The following is a 25,160-nucleotide window of genomic DNA, read 5'->3' on the forward strand; positions in this document are numbered from 1 at the left end:
CTTACAGCAGCCCCAGATTGCCAGTGGCATCGGACTCCAGCTCCCATCCCAGCCCTCTGCACAGGGTGACGCTTGCAAAGGAGAGATGCGAGAGGTGCTGAGATTGGATAGAATCGGATGAAGCTTGGCTTTGGAAAGGTTGGGGGGGGGACAAGCGAAAGTGAAAGCCCCATAGAGTGACACCACCAAGAAGAGTTTTGCAGTGTTCCACGGCCCTCCCCCCTCGGGAAAGGAGGGTTGGGATCACAGGCACCTGACTCTATTCACTTTGGGTGTGCATCATAATGTTGTAAGCCGCTCAGCATTACCTGTGTGTGAGATGGGCTGCCCTATGCATTTGCATGTGTGCGTGGGAGAGAGAGAGAGTGAAAAAGAGAGGGAGAAATAATTATATTAATTAGATAGATCAGTGTTTCTCCACCTTGGAGACTTGAAAGTGTGTGGACTTCAACTCCCAGAATTCTGGGAGAATGAGGGAGGGAGAGGGAGAGAGGGAGAGAGAGAGAGATACCATAACTAGATAGACAGATAGGCAGGCAGATAGACGGATGGATAGAGAGAAAGAGAGAGAGATAGGTAGGCAGGCAGATAGACGGATGGAGAGAGAGAGAGGGAGAGGGATACCATAACTAGATAGACAGATAGGCAGGCAGATAGACAGACAGAAGGAGAGAGAGAGACAGAGAGATACCATAACTAGATAGACAGATAGGCAGGCAGATAGACGGATGGATAGAGAGAAAGAGAGAGAGATAGGTAGGCAGGCAGATAGACGGACGGAGAGAGAGAGAGGGAGAGAGGGAGAGAGGGAGAGAGATACCATAACTAGATAGACAGATAGGCAGGCAGATAGACAGACAGACGGATGGATGGATGGATGGATAGAGAGAGAGAGGATATGTATAATTAAGGTGACCAGATGTCCCTAGCGAGGCCGCGGGTTGGCACTAACCACCGTGGCCTAGCTTCCTCCCCCCCCCCCCCGGTTAATGGTGTCCCTCTTTACCAATTTGAAAATCTGGTCACCTTAGTATAGGGTCTCCTGCTTGAGCAGGTTTGACTCAGGGGTGGGTTCCTACTGGCTGAACAGTTTGTTTCACGCACACTGTGCACGCATGCGCAGTTTAGCAAAAATTGAACTTCCGCATTGCAAACAAGGAAAGGTGCACGGAAAACAGCTGAGGGGCGGCAATTAAATCTGCTGCCGCTGATCAGCTGGGCTTTGGAAGCAGAAATAAAGGTGAGTATAACCCAGGGGCGGGCAGGCAGGTGGGTCCGCTTTCACAGAAACAGAGAAGGGGTTCGCTCTCGGCTTGCAGTCAGAGCGAACGATTTGACCGAACCGTTCCAAACCGGTAGAAACCCACCACTGGTTTGACTAGAAGACCTCCAAGTTCCCTTCCAGCTCTATTCTAGTCTGAAGAATTCAGTCTGTGAAGCAGCAATTCAGGACCATGTTAAGGTGAAACTTTCTTCTTTTGGGAAGAGGATTTTTCCCCCTGAAGAAATGATTGTTAAAGTTAAAAGAAAGCTCTTGGGCTGTTGTTTTGTCCCAGCAAGATTTTAACCAGACTCAGCTTTGTTGCTCTCCCATAGAAAGACATTACCACTTCCATAAAAAATCAAAGGACTTTGTACCAAATTGTGTGCGGAAATAATATAAGTAACATATTTATATTCCCTGACTATACTGCAAGTAGTTATATTGCAAGTGAAAAATAAGATAATCGAAAGTCAAAATCATCCAGCTTTATTTTCTTTTACACAATAATTACAATTAGAATTGGGGCATTGACTTTAAAAAAGAAGAATTGCGGGGGGGGGGGCATTTTTGTTAACAAAATTGGTCATTACAATAGCATCCTGCGTGCCATAACTTGAATTAACTATTGGATAGGTAAGGTGAAAAAAATCTCACCGTATATATGTAAAAAAAAAAAAAAGACACCTTTCAATTCAGGTTCTTTTGCTGATTCATGCCTGAAGAATTAAGTTAGAAGCCACATAATAAGACTGATGTATGGAAAAAACAAGAGAAACAGTGAAGGATGCTGGGAATATTCATGGCTGTCAGCCAAAGACACTTTTTGGCGGTTCTGATTTTGGTTTGTCGAAGACAGTTTCTCCTCCGGTACGTTCTCTGCCGAAGACAGATGGCGCAGCAGAGCCAGCTTGTTCTGGAAAAAGAAGAGTACTGATTAATGCTTCCACCAGAATGGTTTGCAAACAGTGACACTTATGACAAACGGAAGGATGACATAATAAGCACAATAATACCAAAGTCTATATCATGTATGTTTCAAAGTAGGAACATGCAACCTGTTTCTGATGCAACAGACTTTGAGGAGAATGTTCTGGGCTGCATCCTAATCAGCAGGTGGGACTAAAACCACCAGTGGGCAAACGAAGCAAATGCCCAATTTGGTTTAATTAAAATGAGTTAATTTATGGTAGTTGTTAAACCTTGCATTTGTGTAATGCATTTATTCAAAGTTGAAGTCAGTGAAAAATTTCAGAGGGTTCCTTGGTCTTCATCACTGGAGCTCTGTTTATAAAGATCCTGAGGTATAAGAAGCAGAGAAGTATTGCAATTAAAAGCTTCATGTTTTTAAAATAAAATAAAAACGATGACAGCTCAGTATGTTGACAGCAGTGTCTCTTCAGGGGAATGTGTTTATGTGTCCCCTTTTCATAACAGGATAAATTATTTCTGAGTTATTTTAAGAATCTGTGTCTCTGGATGAGGGAAACTTTGGAAGATTTTTTTTAGTCAGGAGATTTACCACTTTCTCCAAAAACATTCCACAGTGCATAGTGGAAACCTCTAATTGTTCAGAGCCCAATAAAACTGAACTTGCAGTTTTCATATTATATACTCCCCCCCCCCCCCCGTTTTCGTTTTTAAATAATCAATACACTAATAATTGTTAGCATTTTTTTCATCTTTTTCACAACCTGTATACTAATCCAGGGGACCAATGAGCTTGTTTAGGATCTGTGTTGTAAAACTGAATATTTAATTATTGCTTTTAAGGAAACTTTGTATATGTTTCAAATTCATAATAAATATTTATATTAAAGATACTTAATTTTTTCCTTGTATTCACAACTTGCTTTGTCCTTGTTTTTTTTCCTGATTTCCTATCTGTAAATTTCATAAAGGCCTAAGAAAAACCGGCACAATATTTTGATATGAAACATGACCATTCTCTATCTTGGGAAGTTGTTTCTCTCAGAAAATAATTCTGTGATTAAAGGATTAAGTTACAGGGTATCACTGATTATAAGGAGTATGAATAGGACGGAAGTGTTTTGGCTACCTCTGATTTTTTTCCATGGGCATTACAGGAAGAAGCTGGAAGTAACGGGACCTTTTCTTCAAATGACCTTGCCTTTGGACTCTTTCTCCCATATCCCAATTTTGGGTTTTTCTTAACATAAATGTTTTGCATTCAGTCAGAGATGATTTGTTAAATAAGGACAGATTTCCTATTGATGAGGTCAGGGGTCGGCAACCTTAAACACTCAAAGATAAGGTGACCAGACGTCCCACTTTTGGCGGGACACACCCGCTTTCCAACGCACTTTCCCGCGTCCCGCCCGCCTTTTTAAAAGGCACGCTTTTTTTGGCGCTCGCAGCTCCCGCCCATCAGCTGCTAGCTTGCTGGGCTGGCTCATCGTTCTGTTCTCTATCCTACCAGATGAGCCAGTCCAGCAAGCTAGCAGCTGATGGGCGGGAGCTGCGAGCGCCAAAAAAAGCGTGCTTTTAGCCTTTTACCTACTACCTACAAATTTAAGCCAGCCCAGCCTCCCGCTCACTGATTGGATTGGCCTGGACTCCAGCCAATCAGTGAGCTGGCTGGGATGGGAAATTTTCAGCACACTTGCGCGAGTTTCCATTTCCTTTCTACAAAAGACGAAAGAGGTTGCAGCTGCGCTGACTGGTGAGTAATCTAATTCTAATCGAATTTTCCGCTCGCCGCGGCAGGAGGAGAGGGTGGGGGCAGCTGCAGCCGCCCGCGGCCGGTTCAGGGGCTCCCGCCGCCCGGCAGAAGCCCCTGAACCGCGGGCGGGCGGCTGCCCCCTCCTCCTCCCTGTCCTCCTGCGGCCGCGAGGAGTAGTCCGTTTGTGCAGAAATTGATTGCCCGCCCCGGCTGAGTGAATTGGGATCGCCTGCGGCTGTGAGGAGTCCTCGCGGCCGCAGGCGATCCCAATTGAATTCACTCAGCCGGGGCGGGCAATTTCTGCACGAATGGACTATTCCTCGTGGCCGCAGGCGATCCCAATTCACTCAGCCGGGGCGGGCAATTCGTGCAGAAATTGCCCGCCCTGGCTGAGTGAATTGGGATCGCCTGCGGCCGCGAGGAATACTCTGTTCGTGCAGGAGTCCTCGCGGCCGCAGGCGATCCCAATTGAATTCACTCTGTGCGGGCAGCTCGGCTGCCCCCTCCTCCTCCCTGTCCTCCTGCGGCCGCGAGGAGTAGTCCGTTCGTGCAGAAATTGCCCGCCCTGGCTGAGTGAATTGGGATCGCCTGCGGCCGCGAGGAATACTCTGTTCGTGCAGGAGTCCTCGCGGCCGCAGGCGATCCCAATTGAATTCACTCTGTGCGGGCGGCTCGGCTGCCCCCTCCTCCTCCCTGTCCTCCTGCGGCCGCGAGGAGTAGTCCGTTCGTGCAGAAATTGCCCGCCCCGGCTGAGTGAATTGGGATCGCCTGCGGCCGCGAGGAGTCCATTTGTGCAGGGGTCCTCCCGGCCGCAGGCGATCCCAATTAAATTCACTCTGTGCGGGCGGCAGGCGCTGCGCCCACGAGGAGCTGCCGCTTCGTGAATGGGATCGCCGCCTCCGAGAGCATGGGCGCAGCGGCTGCCGCCCGCACAGAACGTCATGCGGGGGTCCCGCCGCCCGGAAAGTTATGGAAAGTTATCTGCGGGCGGCGTCCGTTCGTGATTGGGATCGATCGCCGGGGCAGCCTCTCGCTTCCGGAACTTCCTCTCTCACTTCCGGGGGTCCCGCCGCCCGGCATAAGCCCCTGAACCACCGCGGAATCCGTTCGTAAATCAAAATGGATCCGCGCGGCAGGAGGAGAGGTTGGGGCGCTGCCAGCTGCCCACAGACAATTTTCTCTCGCTTTCGGGGGTCCCGCCGCCTGGCAAAAGCCCCTGAATCGCGTGGAAGTTATCTGCTGGCGGCGTCCGTTCGTGATTGGGATCCATCGCCGCCTCCGAGAGGGTATACAGAACACTATTTACCTAAATGTGCATATATACAGTTTAGTATTTTAGCATTTATTTTTGAAAAAAATCAAACTCCTAAATCATGGTGTATAGCTTATTGCTCCTATCTTGGACATATTTTTTCTGATCAAACATTTGTGTTTACTGGGGTGGTGCATAAAGCTGAAAAGAGTTATTGTTTGTAATTTTTCTACATTATTTTGCTGTTAAAGAAGAGTTTTCTTCTTGGGGATAGATATTGATGGAGATTTCTTGTGCCATTAGGAATTGTTGCAAAGAAAAGATAAAGAATCTTATGGTGTGATATTGGTGAATTTTTTAAAAAAATAGTCTGTGTTGTCTTTCTGTCCCAAATAGTTAAATATAATTTCATTATGAACATCTGCAGGGTTTATGGGATTCCCATAATATGGGAGATTCATGCCTTTGTAGGTCATATTTGCCCATTTGTGGTTTTCTGTCTCATCTGTGAAATTCACAACCTTTTATTTGTTATGTTCTGAATTTTTCTCTTTTTAGAAAGTGATAAGAAATCTACCTGCAATTTAATCTTGACCAGGCATCCTGACTTTTAAGAAGTCACTGACATGCCAGTTTTAAAATTGTTTTTTTTCTTGATAGTTAAGGTCAAAAATTTAAACTTGCTGTCACAACTTTGAGCAGGGTGTGAGATTGTTGATGTCCATTTTACTGTCTTTCAATAACTGTATAATGTTCCAATCAAGCCTCAAATTAAGATGTTACCAACTAGTATGTGAACTACTGGAAAGATTGTGTGCCTATAGAGTTAAGAGTAAGAGTTTCATTTCATGCATCAGAAGGCTGTATAGTGTAGAGAGAAAAATATGTTCAAAACATTACAGTTGTATGTGTTAGCCGCCTGAATCTATATTACTGTCTTTGTTTTAAAAAATTTCTCTCAGGATCCCAAAATGGTATTTGTTTGTATGGGTTATATTTATCAATATGTATTGCATTAAATATTGAAATCTAAGTATTCACTGCTACTGTGGATTCTCACAATTGTTTGATGGGATTTCAACATAGGCTGGCAAATTTGAATTTTGAGTACCCTTGATTGGGTCTGACCCTCTGGACTCCAAGGAGAGATTTTAGGAAACACTGATTTCTTTTGCCAGGTAATATGTAATAGGTTGCCACTGCAAGTGTATTTGAAAAAGATAGCTTACTCTATGGTGTTGTTTTTTTATTTTTATACTGGAATTCTTCATGAAAAAATCCAAAAGGATTTACAAAAGAATAATAAAATATCTCTTCAAGAAAACAATAAAACTAACAGTGTCAGTGAAGATAATATAGAAAAGCAAGGCATAATTCATTTTTAAAAAGCAGTCTAAGAGGGAGGTTGTCCTGAAGCACATGTTACTCTAGAATTGCCTTGGGTGAACAGGCTTGATTTCAGCTGTTCAAACAAACCAATGTGTAGAAAACAGCTACACATTTCCTAATTTATTATTAAATAATTTGTATTCTATCAGGGGCTTTCAGCAGTTTACAGCAACAAAAATGCCAAATAAAATTATATTATTATAAAATCATTGTAACAATTCCACAAAAACAATAAAAAGAAAATCCAGTGATAAAACCATATTAAATCCCAATGGCTCTAGATTCTAGAAGACAGAATAATTTGTACAGCCTTCCTGAATGGACAGCAGGTTAGGGCTCCCTGCTCTGGAGGAGGTTTCCAAAGGATGGGCACAAGCTGAGACCTTCCTCCTGAGAAAGCCCTACCTTTGTCATGAATGGGATTACTAGCAGGGCCTCCCCAGAAGATATTTAAAGCTCTGGTAAGATAGCTTTGAGGGGGGTGGTCTTTAAATATTTGGACTTAAGCTGATTTTGGAAAATCTGTAAATTTTAAAGCACAAAACTGCTATTGGCTTGTTTCCAGATGAGTCATTTACTGTAAGGAGTATAGGCTCAATGTATTTTAAAATAATATTTTATTTATTGTGCATATGATTTTTTAAAATAGTGGTATTCTGTGTTGATTCTTTTTTTAAATTGTCTTAGACTATTTAAAAAAAGATTCTATCCAAAATAAATTGAAACAAGCCATTTTAAAAATTTCTATGCACAATACTTTGAAATGGACTCAGGAGTCATGATTGACACTGAGTGAATTTGCACTTTTAATAATCAGGAAGATACAATGGCATTGAAAAAAGTGACTGATGACCATTTTTCACACTTAGCGACCATTTTCACACTTAGCGACCGTTGTGGCATCCTCATGGTTACGCGATCAAAATGTTGATGTTTGGCAACAGATTCGTATTTCTGATGGTCGCTAAGTGAGGAGTCTCGAGGAGGGGGAAAACATTTAGTGACCAAAGTTACAATGGCATTGAAAAAAGTGACTGATGACCATTTTTCACACTTAGCGACCGTTGCGACCATTTTTCACACTTAGCGACCGTTGCAGCATCCTCATGGTCACGTGATCAAAATTTTGTTTGGCAACAGATTCGTATTTATGCTGGTTTCAGTGTCCTGGGGTGACCTTTTGACAAAAAATTTTTTTTTTAATCAAGCCCCCCCCCCCCCCCCCCCCCCCCCCCCCGGTCAAGGGTGTCCCTCTTTTCCAATCTGAAAATCTGGTCACCTTACTCAAAGAGCCACAAAGGTCCTAACCGGAAGCCCCCGTTCAATTCTGGAGCCGACTGGAAATCCGGTTCCCCCACCATAGAGTCTCCTCCTAGCACAGCATCCTTTTTCTTCTGCTAATTGGAAATCCAGTTCCCCCACCATAGAGTCTCCTTCTAGCGCAGCGTCCTTTTTTCTCTGCCAACCAGAAGTCCGATTCTCCTACCACAGAGTCTCCTGCTAGTGCCGGGTCCTTTTTCCTCTACCCGTCCTAACTGAAAGCCCTATCAATTGTGGAGCTAACTGGCAACAGGGAGCCACAGGAGAGGGATGAAAGAGCCACATGCGGCTGCAGAGCCATGGATTGCCAACCTCTAGACTAGGTAAAGCTGTAATAGGATAGAACAAATGTGGCCTTGTAGTTAAGGCACCAGGCTAAAAACCAGCAGACGGTGAGTTCTAATTCCACCTGAGCCATGAAAGCTGGCTGGGTGGCATTGGGTCAATCATTTTCTCTCAGCCCACATTGTCTGTCTCAGGTATCAAGCCAGTCGGTCAATTCCTGTTGCAACCAAAGGATGAATTTTTAAAAGGTAGATCCTGCAATTGCAAAAAATGCTAAGAAGAACAAAATAAAAGACAAGGCTGTAAAAAGCCATTTTAACTCATATTTCATACTGTGCTACATACAGCTGCTACTCAAATATTAATTTCACCCACACCCTTAAAATGGATAAGATATGTAAATACAGAAAAGCCTAATTAAACCTTCTACTAAGAATTTGTACCTCATTTACTTAATCTTATGATGCTGGTAAATCTCTTGACTATGTTTTTTCTTATTTTTCTGCTCTTTCCTTTTAAAGCATGCAATATTTTAAATTTTATCCTTCAGCTTATGAACTGGCAGAAAAGTAGGCTGACATGCTTTGCATTAGCTCTCCATGCAGCCTCAATAAGGAGACTGGGGGAAGCGCTGCCCTTAGGGTTTTAGTGCAGGACAAATTAAGGAAAATGGTGGGTAAATTCTTATAGCTTTGTTTGCCTTCTTACCAAAAATGCTAGGTATCCACTAATGGCTCCCTTAAGGGCTGTGGGGCAGATGAGTGTTGATAGGTGGCTAGACTAGTAGACTCAAACCACCAGCAGCCTTGCTTTAATTTTGTGCAAAGGTTTTTTGCGGCTACCTTGAAGTTTTCATACTGTTCTGGAATAGTTCAATTTAAACCCATGCTTTAAATTCCCTTGGGGGGTGAAAGCAGTTGGGGCAAATATTGCGAAGTGAGAAGGACATTTCTTAGCTGAAGATGCACATGGTTTTCCCCAGATTAGTCAGCATTAGACTTGTAATTAATCTGTAAGGGGGTGAGGTGGAGTGGCAGTAGAGCTGGAAACTGCTCCACCCCAACCCACTGTATGAATCAGGTATTCCAGTTGATTGGAGGGGGGAGGCAGGGGACAGGACAGTGCAGTAAAGCCAGGGTCTCTTTGTTTCAGTGAGCATCCTCTCTCCATTCATGGTTCAGCTGCTTCTGACTGGGGTTGACCAGTGCTTATTGCAGAGAATCCACCCTTTCTCAGCTAGGTTCATATGATCAGGGATCTAGTTCAGTGTGGGATTCAAATTATTTTACTACTGGTTCTCTCTGAGTGTGGCTTGGTGGGTGGGTGTGCTTGGTGGATGTGGCTTGGTGGGCATGGCAGGGGAAGGATACTGCAAAATCCCTATTTCCTCCCAATCAGCTGGGACTCGAGAGGCAGAGAATAGATGGGGGTGGGGCCAGTCAGAGGTGGTATTTAAAGTACTCAAAATTTCTGCTACTGGTTCTCCAGAACTGGTTAGAACCTGCTGAATACCACCTCTGATCTAGTTGGGAAAGAGCTGGCTCCATCTATCTCCTCTTGCCATCCATCTGAGCCCAGGCAGCCTGGGGTTGCACTGTCAAGTCTGATAGGTGAAATGGTGACAGATGAATCTTTAGTGTGTGCAGGGAGAGGTTGAATCAAGATTCTCTGGTTGCCAAAATCAGAATGGCCCTGGCAAACAATGCCCAAGTTCCCTGTCCACAGAGTCTAAAATGGCAGTGGGATCTGAGCATCTGAGCCACTGACCATATGATGGACTGCATCATCAATGAGACACTGTAGATTGTTCCTACGGTAAGAATTCATTCATTCATTCATTCATTCATTCATTCATTCATTCATTCATTCATTCATTCATTCATTCATGTTGTATAGTTACCCATCTCAAACCAGTGACTTTGAGTTGGCAAACAATCTTAAGAAATGATCTGAAGAATTAAAATACAATATAAAAATAAATTCAATGCAAATAACAGTCAAGAGATATAATTTGTTGGAGTCAAAGTAGCTAAGAAACAGGGCTCCTCACACACTTGGGACCCTAGCAAAGGTGGTATTCAGCCAGTTCTCACAGGTTCTGGAGAACCGGTAGCGGAAATTTTGAGAGTGGGGAGGGAATTGGGATTTTGCAGTATCCTTTCCCTGCCACGCCCACAGAACCTGTAGTAAAAATGGTTGAATCCCACCACTGGACCCTAGACATAGAGCCAGGTCTTCAAGGCCTTCCAAACAACCAATAGGGTCAGGGCACTCCTAATTTGAGGAGGGAGGATGCTCCAGAGGGCAGGCATTGTGGCACAGAATACATGTCTTCTTGATATTTGTTGGCTGACAGAACCCAGAACATGCCTATTCTATCAGACTGGATTAGATGGGTGGAAACAACTGGAAAAAGATAGTATTTTGGATAACTTGGTCCTGACCATGAAGGGCTTTAAAGGTGACAGTCAACAAGCAACTTGAATTGTATCCAGAAATACATTTGCAACCCATACAGCCCCCAAAGCAGTGGTGTTACATATGTTGAATAGCCAACATTGTTTATAATGCAGTGCATTCTGTACCAGCTGAGGCTTCCAAATGCTCTTCAAGGGCAATCCCATGTAAACCGTATTGTAGTAATCCAAACAATCAGTCATGAGGGCATGAATGACAGTGAGCAGAATTCGGAAGAGGAAACACCATTTTAATTATTAGAACCATGTTATAAGCAGACGTTTGCTGTCTCTGCAGTGTGCTGGAAATTAGACTAAGGTGATGCCACGAAGCTATATCCTTTAAAATATTTAATGGGCCATCTTCAGGCATCAGTTACCAGGATATGAATAGAAGGCATTTTGCTTTGTGTTTGTGTGTAGGAATATAAAAATAGGTGATCATATGGTTCATATACTTCAGTTCAAAAAGCAAACTTGGAATTGAAAGGAAAATTGTATAGATAAACAGCTGCTATCACAGGCAATGGTATATATGGGAAAGATCTATATGGGGACTTCCTTGCTCTTTTTGATAAGGAAGTTATGTGGTTACTGGCAATTCACAGCTTGTCAGAAGTGAAGAGAGAGTGAAATGGGGAATTCCAACCCCAGGGGAATTGTAGTGGTTGTTGGAACTAAAGGCAGATATAAGCTGTTCTGACCCCCCTCGTCCCACACTAACACACTCCGAGCCAAAGATAAGTTACGGCATTTAATTAACAGACAGACAGGTCCTTGGCAGCAAACCAGCACAGACAAGCTTGGGCAGCAATCCAGCACAGATAAACTGTGGCAGCAATCCAGCCTGCCAAGCTCACCATAATGTTCTCCAACATTATTTCCTGCGTTGACTTCTGCAAGAGAGGTGTGTGCACAAGCAGTCCTTTTATAGTCTGGAGAGGAGCCTAATGACCACCAGCTGAGTGCAATTACCTCCTGTAATTGCGTAATTGTTCCTTACACTTATTAGCTCTCTGGTGCTGGGCATCTAGGAACAACTCCCTTGGCTCCTCCCCACTGCTGATGTCCGGATCACACTCCCTTGTCTCCTCCCCACTGGTCCAAGGTTCAGGCACCTCCTGGTGGCCAACCAGCCTCTCTGCGCCCTGCTCAGAGTCGGAACCCTGTCCAGGGTCCTCCACATCCTCCAAAGCCAACTCATAGAGCCCCTCGCTGTCGGAGTCTGGTGGCAGCTCTATCGGCTCCTGCTGGGCCACAACATAAGCCCCCAGAAGCTTTTGTCCTCAGGCTAAATTTGTGAAGCAATCTATTCCTTATTTTATTTTCTACTCCATATCCCATGCTATGGTAGGCCAAATGATTTGTTTAATATTATCAGTCAAAAAGGTTGAAGGTTCTCCATTATACATTATTTCAAGGCAAGGTTTCAGTTTTTAATTTTCATTAATAGGACTTATGCTACTTCAGTGAATTTAATTCAAGGACAATATAAAACAAATAGCATTTAAAAGCAGAACTGGGACCCTGGAGTAAGCTTTTATCTTCTTGTGTCACAGGAAGACAAAAACCAGAAGCAGCTGTCATTGTAGCAATAAATCCAGCATGGAAATCATGTGGAAGCATCACACACTCACTCACCACACTCCCTCATGACTTGATAGGTTTTGGATTTGATTTCTTGATTACCAGACAGTTTTCCTCTAGCTCCTTTGAGATCTTCTTCTTTTACTGGAGGGCGTTTCTTTTTCACTGGAGCTGGCTGAAAAGACAAGCGAAAGACCCTTTTGTAGCAGAAAATGTGATAAGATGTCACAGTCACAAAGATACAACTGTAACATCAGTCTGTTTTAGCAGAACCATAGACACATAGGGCTGGAAGGGAACTTGGAGGTCTTCTAGTTCAGGGGTCTCCATGTGCACTTCATAAAGTCCACGAGTCTTACAGTTAACTGAGGAATTCTGGGAGTTGAAGTCCACAAATCTTAAAGTTGCCAAGGTTGGAGACCCGTGTTCTAGTCCAACCCCCTGCTCAAGGTAGAATCCTTATTCTATCCCTGTCAAATGGTTGTCCAGTCTCTTCTAGAAAGCTTCCATGATGAAGCATCCACAATTCCAGAAAACAAACTCTTCCATTGATTAATTGTACTCACTATCAGGAAATTTCTCAATTTCAGGTTGGATCTCTCTTTAAAGAGCTTCTACCTACTGCATCTTGTCCTGCCCCTCTGTTGTTTTGGAGAATTAATCAACACCCTCTTTTCTGTGACAGCCCCTGAAGTACTGGAAGACATGTCATGTCACTCCCAATCCTTCTCCTTCTCTTTGACAGGCTAGGCATATCTAGTTCTCTTAACCATTCATCATACAATTTAGCCTCCAAAATGAAATGGAAATAGAATGGAAATCTATTTGTTGTGAATATAGACTGTCCCTGTTAGAATTCCTGTTAGAGAACCACATTTAACACCAATTCTATGATTTTGAGTATGCAGAGCTCAACACGTTGAGCAGGAAACAGGAAAGCTAGCATTAAACTATTGGCCAGGATATCTTAACCAAAATCTCTACCGTCATCTGCAGTTATTGAGGGAGAAGATAGTGAGGGCCCCAACCTCTCATGAGGGGTGGGAAAAATGAACATGGACAGACATTTTCCATGAGTAGCCAGGGCTCTTGAATGTTTTACCCCCGAAGATGTGCCTCCTTTTGGTTTTCTGCCAAGGTAGTAAAAGTTATATATTCTTTTTACGCAGTGTTTGAAGATGTTGGTGATGGTAGATCACCACTTTTCTGGGACTTAACTTCAGACTTTCTTTTATGAGTGTTTTACGTTGTTTTAGTAGGATTTTATTACTTTTTATTATATTTCAATGCCTGTAATTAAGCTATCCAAAGCGACTAGATGGAAATGAAAGATTACAAAAAAGTAACTGGAGGCATTGGAGACTCAAGAGTCAAGAAGAAGGATAACTGGTTAGTATCTGCTTAGGAAAAGAAAACACCTCTTCTTTTAGTTGAAGCTTAAGTATATTTATGCACATATAGCAAAGGAATGAATGTAAATCAAAAAAAGCCTCATTGATTTAATTATGATGAACCATCAAGAGAGTTAGTGAAGGCAATGACTGGTGTGAGAGTCTGAATGTGTGGCAAGGCCTAGAGTGGATTTTGAAAAGGAAAGCAGAAAAAGAAGCGAGATTTGTAAGCACAGTTACTGCAGAAAGGTAATATATGGCTCCTGTATGAAAAAGTAATCAAAGATTAATTTTCCAGTAAAATAAATGAAAAGTGGGCATAGAAACAGAATGTGTGGATATGCATTCTCTGGCACTATCAAAAGTTAAATCAAACAAGCCCATCTAGCTTACTAGCAGTTAGCAGTTAGCAGTTAGACATATACCGCTTCATAGGGCTTTCAGCCCTCTCTAAGCGGTTTACAGAGTCAGCATATTGCCCCCACAGTCTGGGTCTTCATTTCACCCACCTCGGAAGAATGGAAGGCTGAGTCAACCTTGAGCCGGTGAGATTAGAACCGCTGAACTGCAGATAACAGTCAGCTAAGTGGCCTGCAGTACTGCACCCTAACTACTGTGCCACCTCGGCTACTAGAGGAAGACAAGATGGCACTTTCTAAGTCATAGGGGGCAGGCCTGACTCATATTAGCTTCTAATAGCAATTGATTGTAAACTTTCAAAGGCTTTGGATTCAGGCGAGGCAGTTTCATGACAGTTTCAAGGTTTTCAGTGTAGCCTTCACGTAAAATTCTTCAAGGAAATCAATAGTCACTTTTTTCAGTGCCATTGTAACTTTGGTCACTAAATGAATGGTTGCAAGTTGAAGACTTCCTGTATGGGTGTTGGAATACATGTTAGAATATATTTTGTATTGCAACAACTACAGAATAAACCAGCCTGCAGATGACAAGGGTTTAGCTTCCATCTACGGTTATAATCTATGGTTCCTTTATGTTCTGAGGAGAGTTTCCTGTGACAGTTGAAACTGTTAAGCAACAAGGCCCATAGTACCCATAGACTCTTCACTTTATTTGATCTCTATAACTATCTAAAACAGTGGTTCCCAACAGATATGGTATTCTATTTTCTTCATTACCGGTTCGGTAGCGGGAGCACACGCACCTGTGTACTTGCTTTGCTTGAACACGGCACGTCTGGGCATGCGCAAAACTTGAGGATGTCAGGGTGTGTGGGCGGAGCCTTGCATTGCCGCCACTACCAGTTTGCACGAACCTGTGTGATCTGGCAGCATACCGCCTCTGGTTCCCAGCCTTCTTTGGCCATGCCCCACATAAGCATCTCTAAAATCCTGATCCCGCCCCCTCTTGACATATAATTCTTACTTTACTCAAAAAGTGAACTCTACTCACGCGGAGGAAGCCTAAAAGACCATTAACTTGGTTTAAACAAGGTTCAAATTGCCCCCATTAAAAATCAAATTGCCTCCCTCTGGGGCCTGGGCCCCACATTGGGAATCACTGCTCTATAACCATCTGGTTATAACCTCTATAACCAGAGGATGTAACCATTCTCTGCTACCAATCTGCTATTTTAATACAATAATCTTCTGCTACCATTTCTGAATAATGAAACAGAATTTCTCACAATGGTCTTTGATTCAAATGAAAAGGCATATACTCACAGAAATGACAACATTACAGGTAATCCTCAGCTTACAACCATTCATGTAATGACAAAAGTTACAATGGCACTGAAAAATGTGACTTATTTTCACGCTTAACAGTTTTCACTCTTACCACCATGGTCACGTGATCAGAATCTGGGCACATGGCAACTGGCAAGTATTTATGAATGTTGCACTGTTCCAGGGTCATGTGATCACCATTTGTAACTTTCCCTGATGGTTCTTGACAAGTAAAGTCAATGGGGAAGGTTAGATTCATTTAATAACCATGTGGTTCACTTAACAACTGCAGCTATTTGCTTAACAATTATGGCAAAAGGTCATAAAATGAGGCAAAGCTCACATAACAGCTGTCTTATTTAGCACTGGAAATGTTGGGCTCCATTCTGGTCCTAAGTCAAGGATTACCTGTATTTAGGAATCTTTAAATATCGGCACAGAAAAGAGTTTATTGTTTGCCATCTGAACTAAATGTAGACATCCTGAAGAGTAAGTAGTGTCATTTAAGCTGCAGTGGTGCAGTGGTTAGAATGCAGTACTGCAGGCTACTTCTGCTGACTGCCAGCTGCCTGCAATTTGGCAGCTCGAATCTCACCAGGGTCAAGGTTTACGCAGCCTTCCATCCTTCCAAAGTGGGTAAAATGAGGACCCAGATTGTTGGGGGCAATATGCTGACTCTGTAAACCGCTTAGAGAGGGCTGTAAAAGCACTATGAAGTGGTATATAAGTCTAAGTGCTATTGCTATTAACTGTAACAGACAATCAAAGTGTCTTATTTGTCAAAATTATATATCATAGGACAATTTGGAGAATGCATTGCAGTTTTATGCCGGGCAGTGTGCAAACCAGAGTTTTGCTCTCCAAAAGGTCATTTAAAATTGTATGAAGGAAAGATTAGGGATTTATGATACATTTGTTGACTTAGACAAAGGATATGAAAAAACAAATTGGCTAAAATACTTTTATGTAAATATATAGTTGAATGTGGTAAGAAAGAAATACTATGGAGATAAAGCATGTGCCGGTATATAATGGTTATTGAATAGTTCAACACTGACCCAGGAATAAGAAAAGAATATTTGACATTCTTATAACTGTTTAATGTGTTTAAGGATAAATATATGAGAAATGCTTGTGAGGACATCAGAAGTTATTTGAAGGTATGGACATTATGCATTCTTCTTTGCATATAATGCCATATTCTGAAATGAGAACCTGAATATGTTAGAAAATATTAGATGCAAATTTTAGATGCAATGTGGAATATGGATATGAACATCTAATTTATCAAAGACTAAGGGAATTGTATTACATGGAAAAATGGAATGACTGTTTGCAAGTTATACATATGGAGAAAATTTAGAGCAAGTGTATGAATTTTTGTATTGAAATGTGTCTACTAAAAATGCACAAATTTTAAGATGTCCAAATGCTGTTAGAATGATAGTGGAAAATACAATATGTGCTCTGTTTCTGTAGGAAACTAAAAAGCTGTTACTCATTTTGCTCCGTGTATATTTGTGTATTTCAGGAAAAATATAAACATTGAAATGTGATAGTTAAGAAAGGTGTGATACAACAAGAACAGATAAGAGTCAAGAATGAATAGTGAATGTAGGCTAAATAGAAAAGTGAATAGAGTGTGAAAAAAGGACATTAAAGTCATTTTGTCTTATGGAAAGAATGAGAATTTATTTGCAAAACAAGTACAGGAAGGAGAGAATAGATCAAGAAGAAGACCAAATAGGTTGTGGTTGGTTAGAGATTGATGGTGAGATTCTGCAAAAAAGGCAAGAAATTTAAAGACCAAAAGGCATTTTATTAAGCAGTATATTGTTGCAGTAGGAAATAAATATGGTTGATAGATAGAAAACTCTTTAGAGGTATAAAAAATAGAATTAGAATATTGGAATAATTTTAGTTATGATTCCTTTTTTCCCCGTATTTCTCGGATACTATTTCTTATATCTTGTGCACTTTGTTTCACACTGCTTATCCAAAAATGGAATAGTGTAATGGGTAGCTAGATATTGGTTTTTTTTAAAAAAAATATTACCTGCCTTCATGTAGTTGTACACATCATGGTTGATTAAATTTAGTTAAGTTACCATCATTCCCATATAAAAAAATCAGTCAGATAAATTGCTGCAGATTGATATTCAGCAGAATGAAGACCATCTGTTTCAGTTGACAGAGTTGCCAAGGAAATCTAAAATATTGAACAGAGACAGTATATCCCGTCTGGCTCTTTGCATTTTAAATAATGTAAGCCGTGATAGTTATCCTCAATTTGCAGACTGCTGGTTTTATTATTTCACTTTAACATGGTGCTTTCTTTTAGGATCAACATTTGGCTCATGCATGTTTTATAGGAAGTAATAAAAATGAAGATAATTAGCATGTTCTTTCGTATATGTAGAGAAATTTTGGGACATACATCCAGTATAAAAAAGATAATCAAGAAGAGATTGGACAACCATTTATCTGAAATGTATAGGGTTTCCTGCTGAAGCAGGGGGTTGGACTAGAAGACCTCAAAGGTCCTGGTAAGTTATAATTTCTGCTAAAATGAAAGAAACTTGTAGTGAAAAAAAATAGAGCTGTCTTGGGAGTACAGCACAGAACAATGAACCAGACATGAGCATAGGAGAGCTTCCTACGCCATTGTTTTACACGCTTTATTTTGGCTACATATATGTGAAAAAATGAAGAGAGAAAAAAATCCTGTGCCCCATGGACATTATATGTTACCCTAGATGTTACATATAATAATCACGTCAACTAATAGGTACTTGGAATGGCCAATAGGTAACTGGAATGAGAATTTTCCAATTTCATGGCCTCTAAAAATGTTGGACTTCAACTCTTGTACTGTTAAGAACTACATGCATTAGTCTTGGTAATTGGATGTTATGGGGACCTCAAGACTTCAGGTTGGGAAGACTGATGTCCTGGAATTATGGATGATGTGTTTTACTCACTGGCCAACATTTAGTACAATAGAAAAGCAAATTTGTTCTACAGTACTGTGTCCCTGCAGAAGTCCTTCAATGTTCACTTTGGCAATAAAGTGAACGGATAATAACAGAAATTTCAGTCCTACAGCTTTGATTGAATATGGTGTCCTTCTTCATTCCCACTTACTTCTATATCCATACTGGGTATTTTGTGTTTATCCAGCATAATTCTTGTATAACAACAACTGAGAATAAATATAGAATGGTACAGACATACATCTCCTGTTCATAATATACAGTATTTAATGAACAATGCAAAATTTTGGTAGAACTTTAGGACAGCAACAAGCTGATAGCAATGTTTTTTCTGGCTTTTTGAATTATGCATCAGAATAGCAGAACAAATCATTTCCCATAATAAAAATCCCAAGGGAGAAACAACATCCAAGATCAGCAGTGAGACTATTCCCAGAGTTATAGAAATAACATGCAATGATTGGCAAGATTTTGGCAAAATCATCTCCTCTCCTTGCACACCCAATAACAAACCATTCTACAACTTATCTGAGACAGACAGATGAAGAATATATGCTCTCCAATGCTCCTTTCAGCTCTGATTTAGGATTTTGTTGTTGTCACTAGTTGTGTCCAACTCTTCACAACTCCGTGGCCACAGCACACCATGTCCCCTCTTTCTCTACTGTCTCTCGGATTTTGCCCAAATTCATGTTCATTACGTTGATAACACTATCTAACCATCTCATTCTCTGCAGTCTCTTCAGCTTTTGTCTTCAATCTTGCCCAACATCAGGGTCTTTTCCAATGAGCCCTCTCTTCTCATTTGGTGGCCAAAGTATTTGAGCTCAGGCTTCAGTACTTGTCCTTCTAAGGAACAGTCAGAGTTGATTTGACTAATTTGATCTCCTTGCAGTCCAGGGAACTTTCAAGTCTTCTCAAGCACCACAATTCAAAAGTATTAATCAAAAGATTTAGAACTACACTTCTTTATATAGCCTCTCCCAGGAGATTCTAAATAGTCGCTACGCACGCCTGTGTACATAATCCTGCTCCCAGATTTCCTTCTATCTTTCTGTTTCCGTTAAGAATTCCCTGCTTTTATACAAGAAAGTTCCCTAAGTACATAGAGGATATCTCTACATTTTCATCCTTTTCCAACACAATGGGGAAAAAAAATTCAGATTTGCAGATATCTAGTCAAATAATTAATCTCAATACTGTAAGAGGTTTGCTGCCAAAATAAACTTCTGTTAGAAATTAATAGAACCTTCTGTTCTTGAACCAACCTTAAGAATTTTGATCTCGCATTCAGCAAACAAGACCCTCAAGCAATTGTTGCCTATTGTAAACAAGACACGTTGCCTATTGTAAACAAAGCAGAATTCTGCACACAATTGCAAAGGAAAGCATTTTTTGAGTAATAGGACTGACGTGTTTAAAACATTGATCTATAGCTTTAAATGTACTCTATGAGAAAGAGAAAAAGAGAAAGCTAAGCCGTACTTTGGTTACTGCTCTAATTTAAAATCATTATAAGCTAATTTTTCACAAAGACACATTTATTACTGCACTGAAGATGCCAGTAACACTCTGCTAGCAAAAAATCAGTGAGGTAGAAAATAAATAATGAGTTTTTTCACTTCTTACCAATAACTAAATCCATCAGAGTTGCAGTTTCTCTTAGCAATACTATTTTTTTGTAAATTAAGCAGTAGGAAAAATAACAATCATACCTGGGACATTGTTGTTACACTTGTAAAAATACTGAGCTTGTAGTTCCTTGGATTAATATCCGAATTCTGCAGTAGCCTACTTCCTTTAGCTTATATAGACTCTTCTATGAAGTCATTCTACACGGTCATCTTCCCAGACTAGCTTCTGGAGTGTTTAAGGTTGACAACATGTTACTGTCGAAAGATTTATTCTTAGCAATGACTGAAGTTTATAGCATTTCATAAACTGTATGAGTGGAGTGAGAGGAACATTACAAGTGACAAGAAAAGACAGCTGGGCTAGCAGAACTATACAGAAGCCTTGTCCTTTCTTTAGGAACAAGTATGTCTTCAAAGGAAGCCCTGTGGTCATCTATTTATAGCTATAAAGGGCAATGCTTTTATGCTGCAGATGCTCCATGAATCTACAAGAATAAAATACCTACAAACATTTGCTGATCATCAACTGAAGCAGGAATCTGTCATGATATTAATCCTGGGATGAACACTTTCTACAGGTGAATCAGTGAGGAAGCACTAAGTTACCAGAAACATATCATGTTTTGACTTATTGAGATGACAACTGATTTTATTTAGGTTGGATTCCTATAATATTTCAACTTCCGTAAATAGCCCCAAAACTATAGCTAGTTCAGAAATAACTTCCACGGTACAAACAAGAGCTAAATGTCAACTGATATTTGCCTTGATTTGTAAGCAGCTTTAATCTAATGCGTTTATATCCCTTTAAGTCCCTAAACGGCATAGGAACTGGTAATGCAAAATGAACATTTGACGTTCACAGAGCTACCCGTGACTTTGCAAACAACTAGAATGAACTGCTTTACTTTTTCAAACAGACTATTCAACCACCAGATTTTTGCCCAATATAAAATGCAGCACAATGAAGCCACTGTAGATATAATCTTCCCATTTTTTTTTCTATCTATTTCGGTTAGATTTAAACTAAGTATAACTTTTTTTTTCATTATTTTAAAGTGGCTGGAACATTTGTCAATCTGGGTGGCATCAATTTAAATTGTCAGTTGCTAGATAGTACAGGGAGTCCTCGACGTACGACCACAGTTGAGCCCAAAATTTCTGTCGCTAACTGAGACAAATCTTTGTTCCATTTTATCACTTTTCTTGCCACATTTGTTAAATGAATGACTGCAGTTGTTAAGTTAGTAACACAGTTGTTAAATAAATCTGATTACCCTCTTGAGTTTGCTTGGCAGAAAGTCACAAAAGGTGATCACATGACCCCAGGACACTGCAACTCTCATAAATGAGTCATTTGCCAAGTATCTGAATTATGATACCATGACCATGCGGATGCTGCAATGGCTGTATGAAAAACGGTCATAAGTCACTTTTCTCACTGCTGCTGTAACTTTGAATGCTCACTAAATGAACTGCTGTTAGATGGGGACTACCTGCATAGGGAAAGCAGGCTTTGGGTGACCTGCGGGCTTGCTTATTTTCATTTATTTATTTATTTAGGAACTTGGACAGTATCCACTCTTCTGGTCTAGTACAGAAAATCATTTAGATGCAAATATTTCTTGTATTTTGGGTGATGAATAATCCATTCTTGGTTCAAGTGGCTTTTTATAATCTACCACTATTCTAAGGCTACCAATTCTCTTTTGTTACATGCCTTTGGATTACTTTGTCTTAATTATATTCATATAATTATATTCATATAATATATATTATATTATATTCAGTGCTACCAACTCACTCAAATGTTTGCTCAAACCTTAAAAAAACTGCACATGGAACAAACCTATGTGAGTTCCGCACTGCATGAAAAACATTAGTTTGGGTGATTTGGGACTGAACTGAAATGTACATATTTATTTATTTATTCCTTTTCTCTAGCCAACCATCTCAACAAATGACTCTAGGCAGCATACATCATGCAACATTAAAAAAGTTAAAACAATACAAAATGAATACATATGGCATCAAGCAGATCTGCAACCGTGATTGTTAATACAGGCAAGGAACGGAACCCTTACAGCCAAGGAACGGAACGGAAGCCAGGACTGGATAGACAATGAAGTCTTCACAACCTTATGAACAGCCAGCAGAGTTGGGATCATCCTGATCACTGAAGAGTGAATGTTCCAAAGGGCAGAGATTATGGCAGAGAAGACCAATCTCTTGGTCCCTGCCAGATGACGCTCCTTGGTTCATGGGAGTCATAACATGCTCAGCCTGCCAGAAGTTTCTTTAGGAATCCAGCCCAAGCCATAAAGGGGTTTAAAGATGATGACCAGCCCTTTGAATTGGCCCTAGAAGCACACTGGCAGCCAATGCAGCTCCTGAAGAAATGGTGTCACTTGTTTTGAATATCTGGCACTCTTTACTACCTGTGCAGCCACATTCTGCACCAGTTGATACTTATGAATGTTCTTCAAAGGCAGCCCCATGTAGAGAACAATGCAGTAATCCAGATGACAGGTCACAAGGGTATGAGTGGCTGTGAGCAAAGCCTCCCAACCCAGGAATGGATGCATTGGAACAAAATATATGCAAAATCCCTCTTGCCAATGGCTACCACCTGCTCTTCCAGCAGGAGCTTTGAGTTCAAGAGGACACCCCGCTTACACACCAGGTCATTTTGAGTCACCCAGAACTAGCAATGGAAATCCCAAAGGTGCTTTTTCAGGAGGCTACTGGAGTTTCCAGACTTTTAGCAATGGAAAAATCTGGTTATCAGAAGATTCAAACATCCAAAGCCAAGCTATTTCACCTGAATTGTATCCAGGACAGGGACAGGACATCAGGCAGCCTGGAGTGGAAATATAAAGTTGGCTATTATCAACATATTGATACCTCACCTCAAACCATCAGATCATCTCATCCAGCAGTCTCATGTAGATGTTAAAGAGGAGTGGAGAGAGAACAGAGTCTTGCACAGACCCTACCCGAAAAGTAGCATCTGTGCATTGGATCTCTCCTCAGCCACCAGTCCCATCCTCCCCCAATTTGACTACAGCAAATTCAAATTCTCAGTATTCCTTTACTTTTAAGGAAGGTTTCTCCAAGTGCTTTTCCTTGTTTTCTCCAGCCCTCTATATAGATTACATTCCAAAGAAGAGCATCCAGGACCTGCAGAAAAACCTGAAATCAACATGTGTTAGATCACAGAACAAACATTGCATAATTTCTCTTGCTCTGTTTCAAGCAATCCAGCATAGCTGATTGTTTCCATTTGTTCTATCGGCTGGTCTAAATTAAGAACTTGGGGACTGCTTTTTTAAAGGCAAAATCTTCCAAGCTCTTCCTTTTTCGGTTTCTGGAATCCCTCCCTCCACAAAACTTTTTATTATGCAACACTTTTTCTAATTAAGTTTTATTTTCTGTGCCCAGAAATCTAGGTTCTGCTTCATTATTTTTAAAGCTGATGTATTTGAAGCTGTTCCTTTTATTGCTTATATCATCAAGCTTAATTGCTCCCACTGCAAACCCCACCACCAACATCTCAAAGATAGATTATAAATGAGTAAATAATACTAGGACAAAAATAGTTCAGAGGGAGATGAGGGCCTTCTTTTTCTTCTATGTTTTGTAAGCTCCCTCCTCCCTACATTCTTTTTCTACACAAACTCACATCTCTGTATTCAGCCACCATTTCTGTCCAAGTGAAAGTGTTAAACCCTGGTTATAAATAAAATACACAAGGGAATGCTTAGGGAATGCTGGTCCCAAGTATTGCCATAGCAATATTAATCTCCATGAGTTCCTAGTTATGTATTCCCTATTTTGGTATTAAAGGGAAGGGGAAGAATGCAGAAAGCAATCTTTAAAAGAGGGATTTTTTGATATAGGCCAGGGGTATCCAAACTTGGCAATTTTAAGACTTGTGGACTTTGACTTCCAGAATTCCCACCATGGCTGACTGAGGAATTCTGGGAATTGAAGTCCACATGTCTTAAAAGTTGCTAAGTTGGACACCCATGATTTAGGTCAGCGGTCAAACTTCGAATTTTAAGCATATTAAACAAACTGGATTTTACAGGAGAGTAAATGACATCTGTAACATATCACAATGGCATCAAAATGATGACATACACACAAGATCAACAAGAAAATGCCATGACTACATACTGTACTTGCTGTAGGAAATGACCAGGCTGAGCCTGAGGGAAGGGTCAAATGTTATCAATCATGAGTCCCTTCATGCCCACCAGAGGTCTAAGTCCAGCCCACTTTGAATCCCTTTAACTTTTTATCTACTGCTATATTTGCTTGGAACATTAGTAGTTCAGAATCTTGTATAGAGATTAAACTTGCAATATATCTTTTTATACCCATTTGAACTGCCTGAATCTCCTGTGGTGCATGACACTTATATCCCAATGTCTGACAGAAGTATTTAAATTGGGGTGCACTGTCATTTGTCTCCCTGACCAGAGATATGAGGAACAGGGTGAAGAAAGTTCTCTATTAACAGCTGGCTATCATGAAAGATATAATCACTTTTAGGCTGTTTTTTGGAAAGCGAATTTGTGATACCTCTGCTACTCCCACCAATCACAAGTAGTTTCCAAATTAGTTTTGACCCTCATCTAAATAAAAGCTCAGATACAACCATCAATGTTTTTTTCTTCTAATATCGCTAGGATCATTAAAGTGATGCAAAGGTTGGCACATGCCAGCTTCTTATTTCCTTTCAATTATTCATTTAGTTCTTCAAGTTTATTAGTCACCCAACTGCAAAAGAACAACAAGACGAGGAAGAGAGCATAGCAGATGCTACAGGAGGGATCTGTAGACAGCCCACTGGTGAGCTCAGATTTAAACTTCCTCTTATTCACAGAACAGACTTGTTGAGCAGTGAACAGATATCACTATTCATATAGCACAGGGGTTCCCAAACTATGGGGAAGTATATGAAGAAATTTTGAGGAAGCGGCATAATGAACTTCTTAGGGTTAAAAAAAAGAATAATTTTCAAATGAAGCTCAAATGGAATGAAATAAATTTGGCAGAGTTAGTGGGCTAATTCCACTAAGGAGTGAAGATGCACTGGGAAGATCAGGGAGTTTGTAGTGAGAAGTTTGGGGCTGATAGAGTTGATCAGGAAGACTGAAGCTGGAAGCCTCATGCACTTCTTAATTCTTGCACAGACTGGCAGAGAACTTGACTGAAA

At 40.9% G+C, this 25,160-nt stretch overlaps 1 protein-coding gene and 1 long non-coding RNA gene across 2 annotated transcripts in view; one reads left to right on the forward strand and one right to left on the reverse strand.

Moving 5' to 3' along the window:
* LOC116503097 overlaps positions 1-25,160 on the forward strand; it is a 33,572-nt gene extending 8,412 nt beyond the window's left edge. The window contains exon 2 of the long non-coding RNA XR_004254651.1: positions 21,881-25,160. This is a non-coding gene — a long non-coding RNA (uncharacterized LOC116503097). The remainder of the gene's footprint in view (positions 1-21,880) is intronic.
* Positions 1,760-20,235, reverse strand: MUSTN1 (musculoskeletal, embryonic nuclear protein 1). Its single transcript, XM_032209272.1, has 3 exons — positions 20,018-20,235; positions 12,288-12,408; positions 1,760-2,177 (listed from the first exon to the last, which is right to left on the reverse strand). The coding sequence occupies exons 1-3, from the start codon at positions 20,024-20,026 to the stop codon at positions 2,071-2,073; spliced, it is 237 nt and encodes a 78-aa protein (XP_032065163.1). The 5' UTR covers positions 20,027-20,235; the 3' UTR covers positions 1,760-2,070.

Source organism: Thamnophis elegans, chromosome 2 (genome assembly GCF_009769535.1).
Source record: "Thamnophis elegans isolate rThaEle1 chromosome 2, rThaEle1.pri, whole genome shotgun sequence".
NCBI classification, from domain to species: Eukaryota; Metazoa; Chordata; class Lepidosauria; order Squamata; family Colubridae; genus Thamnophis; species Thamnophis elegans.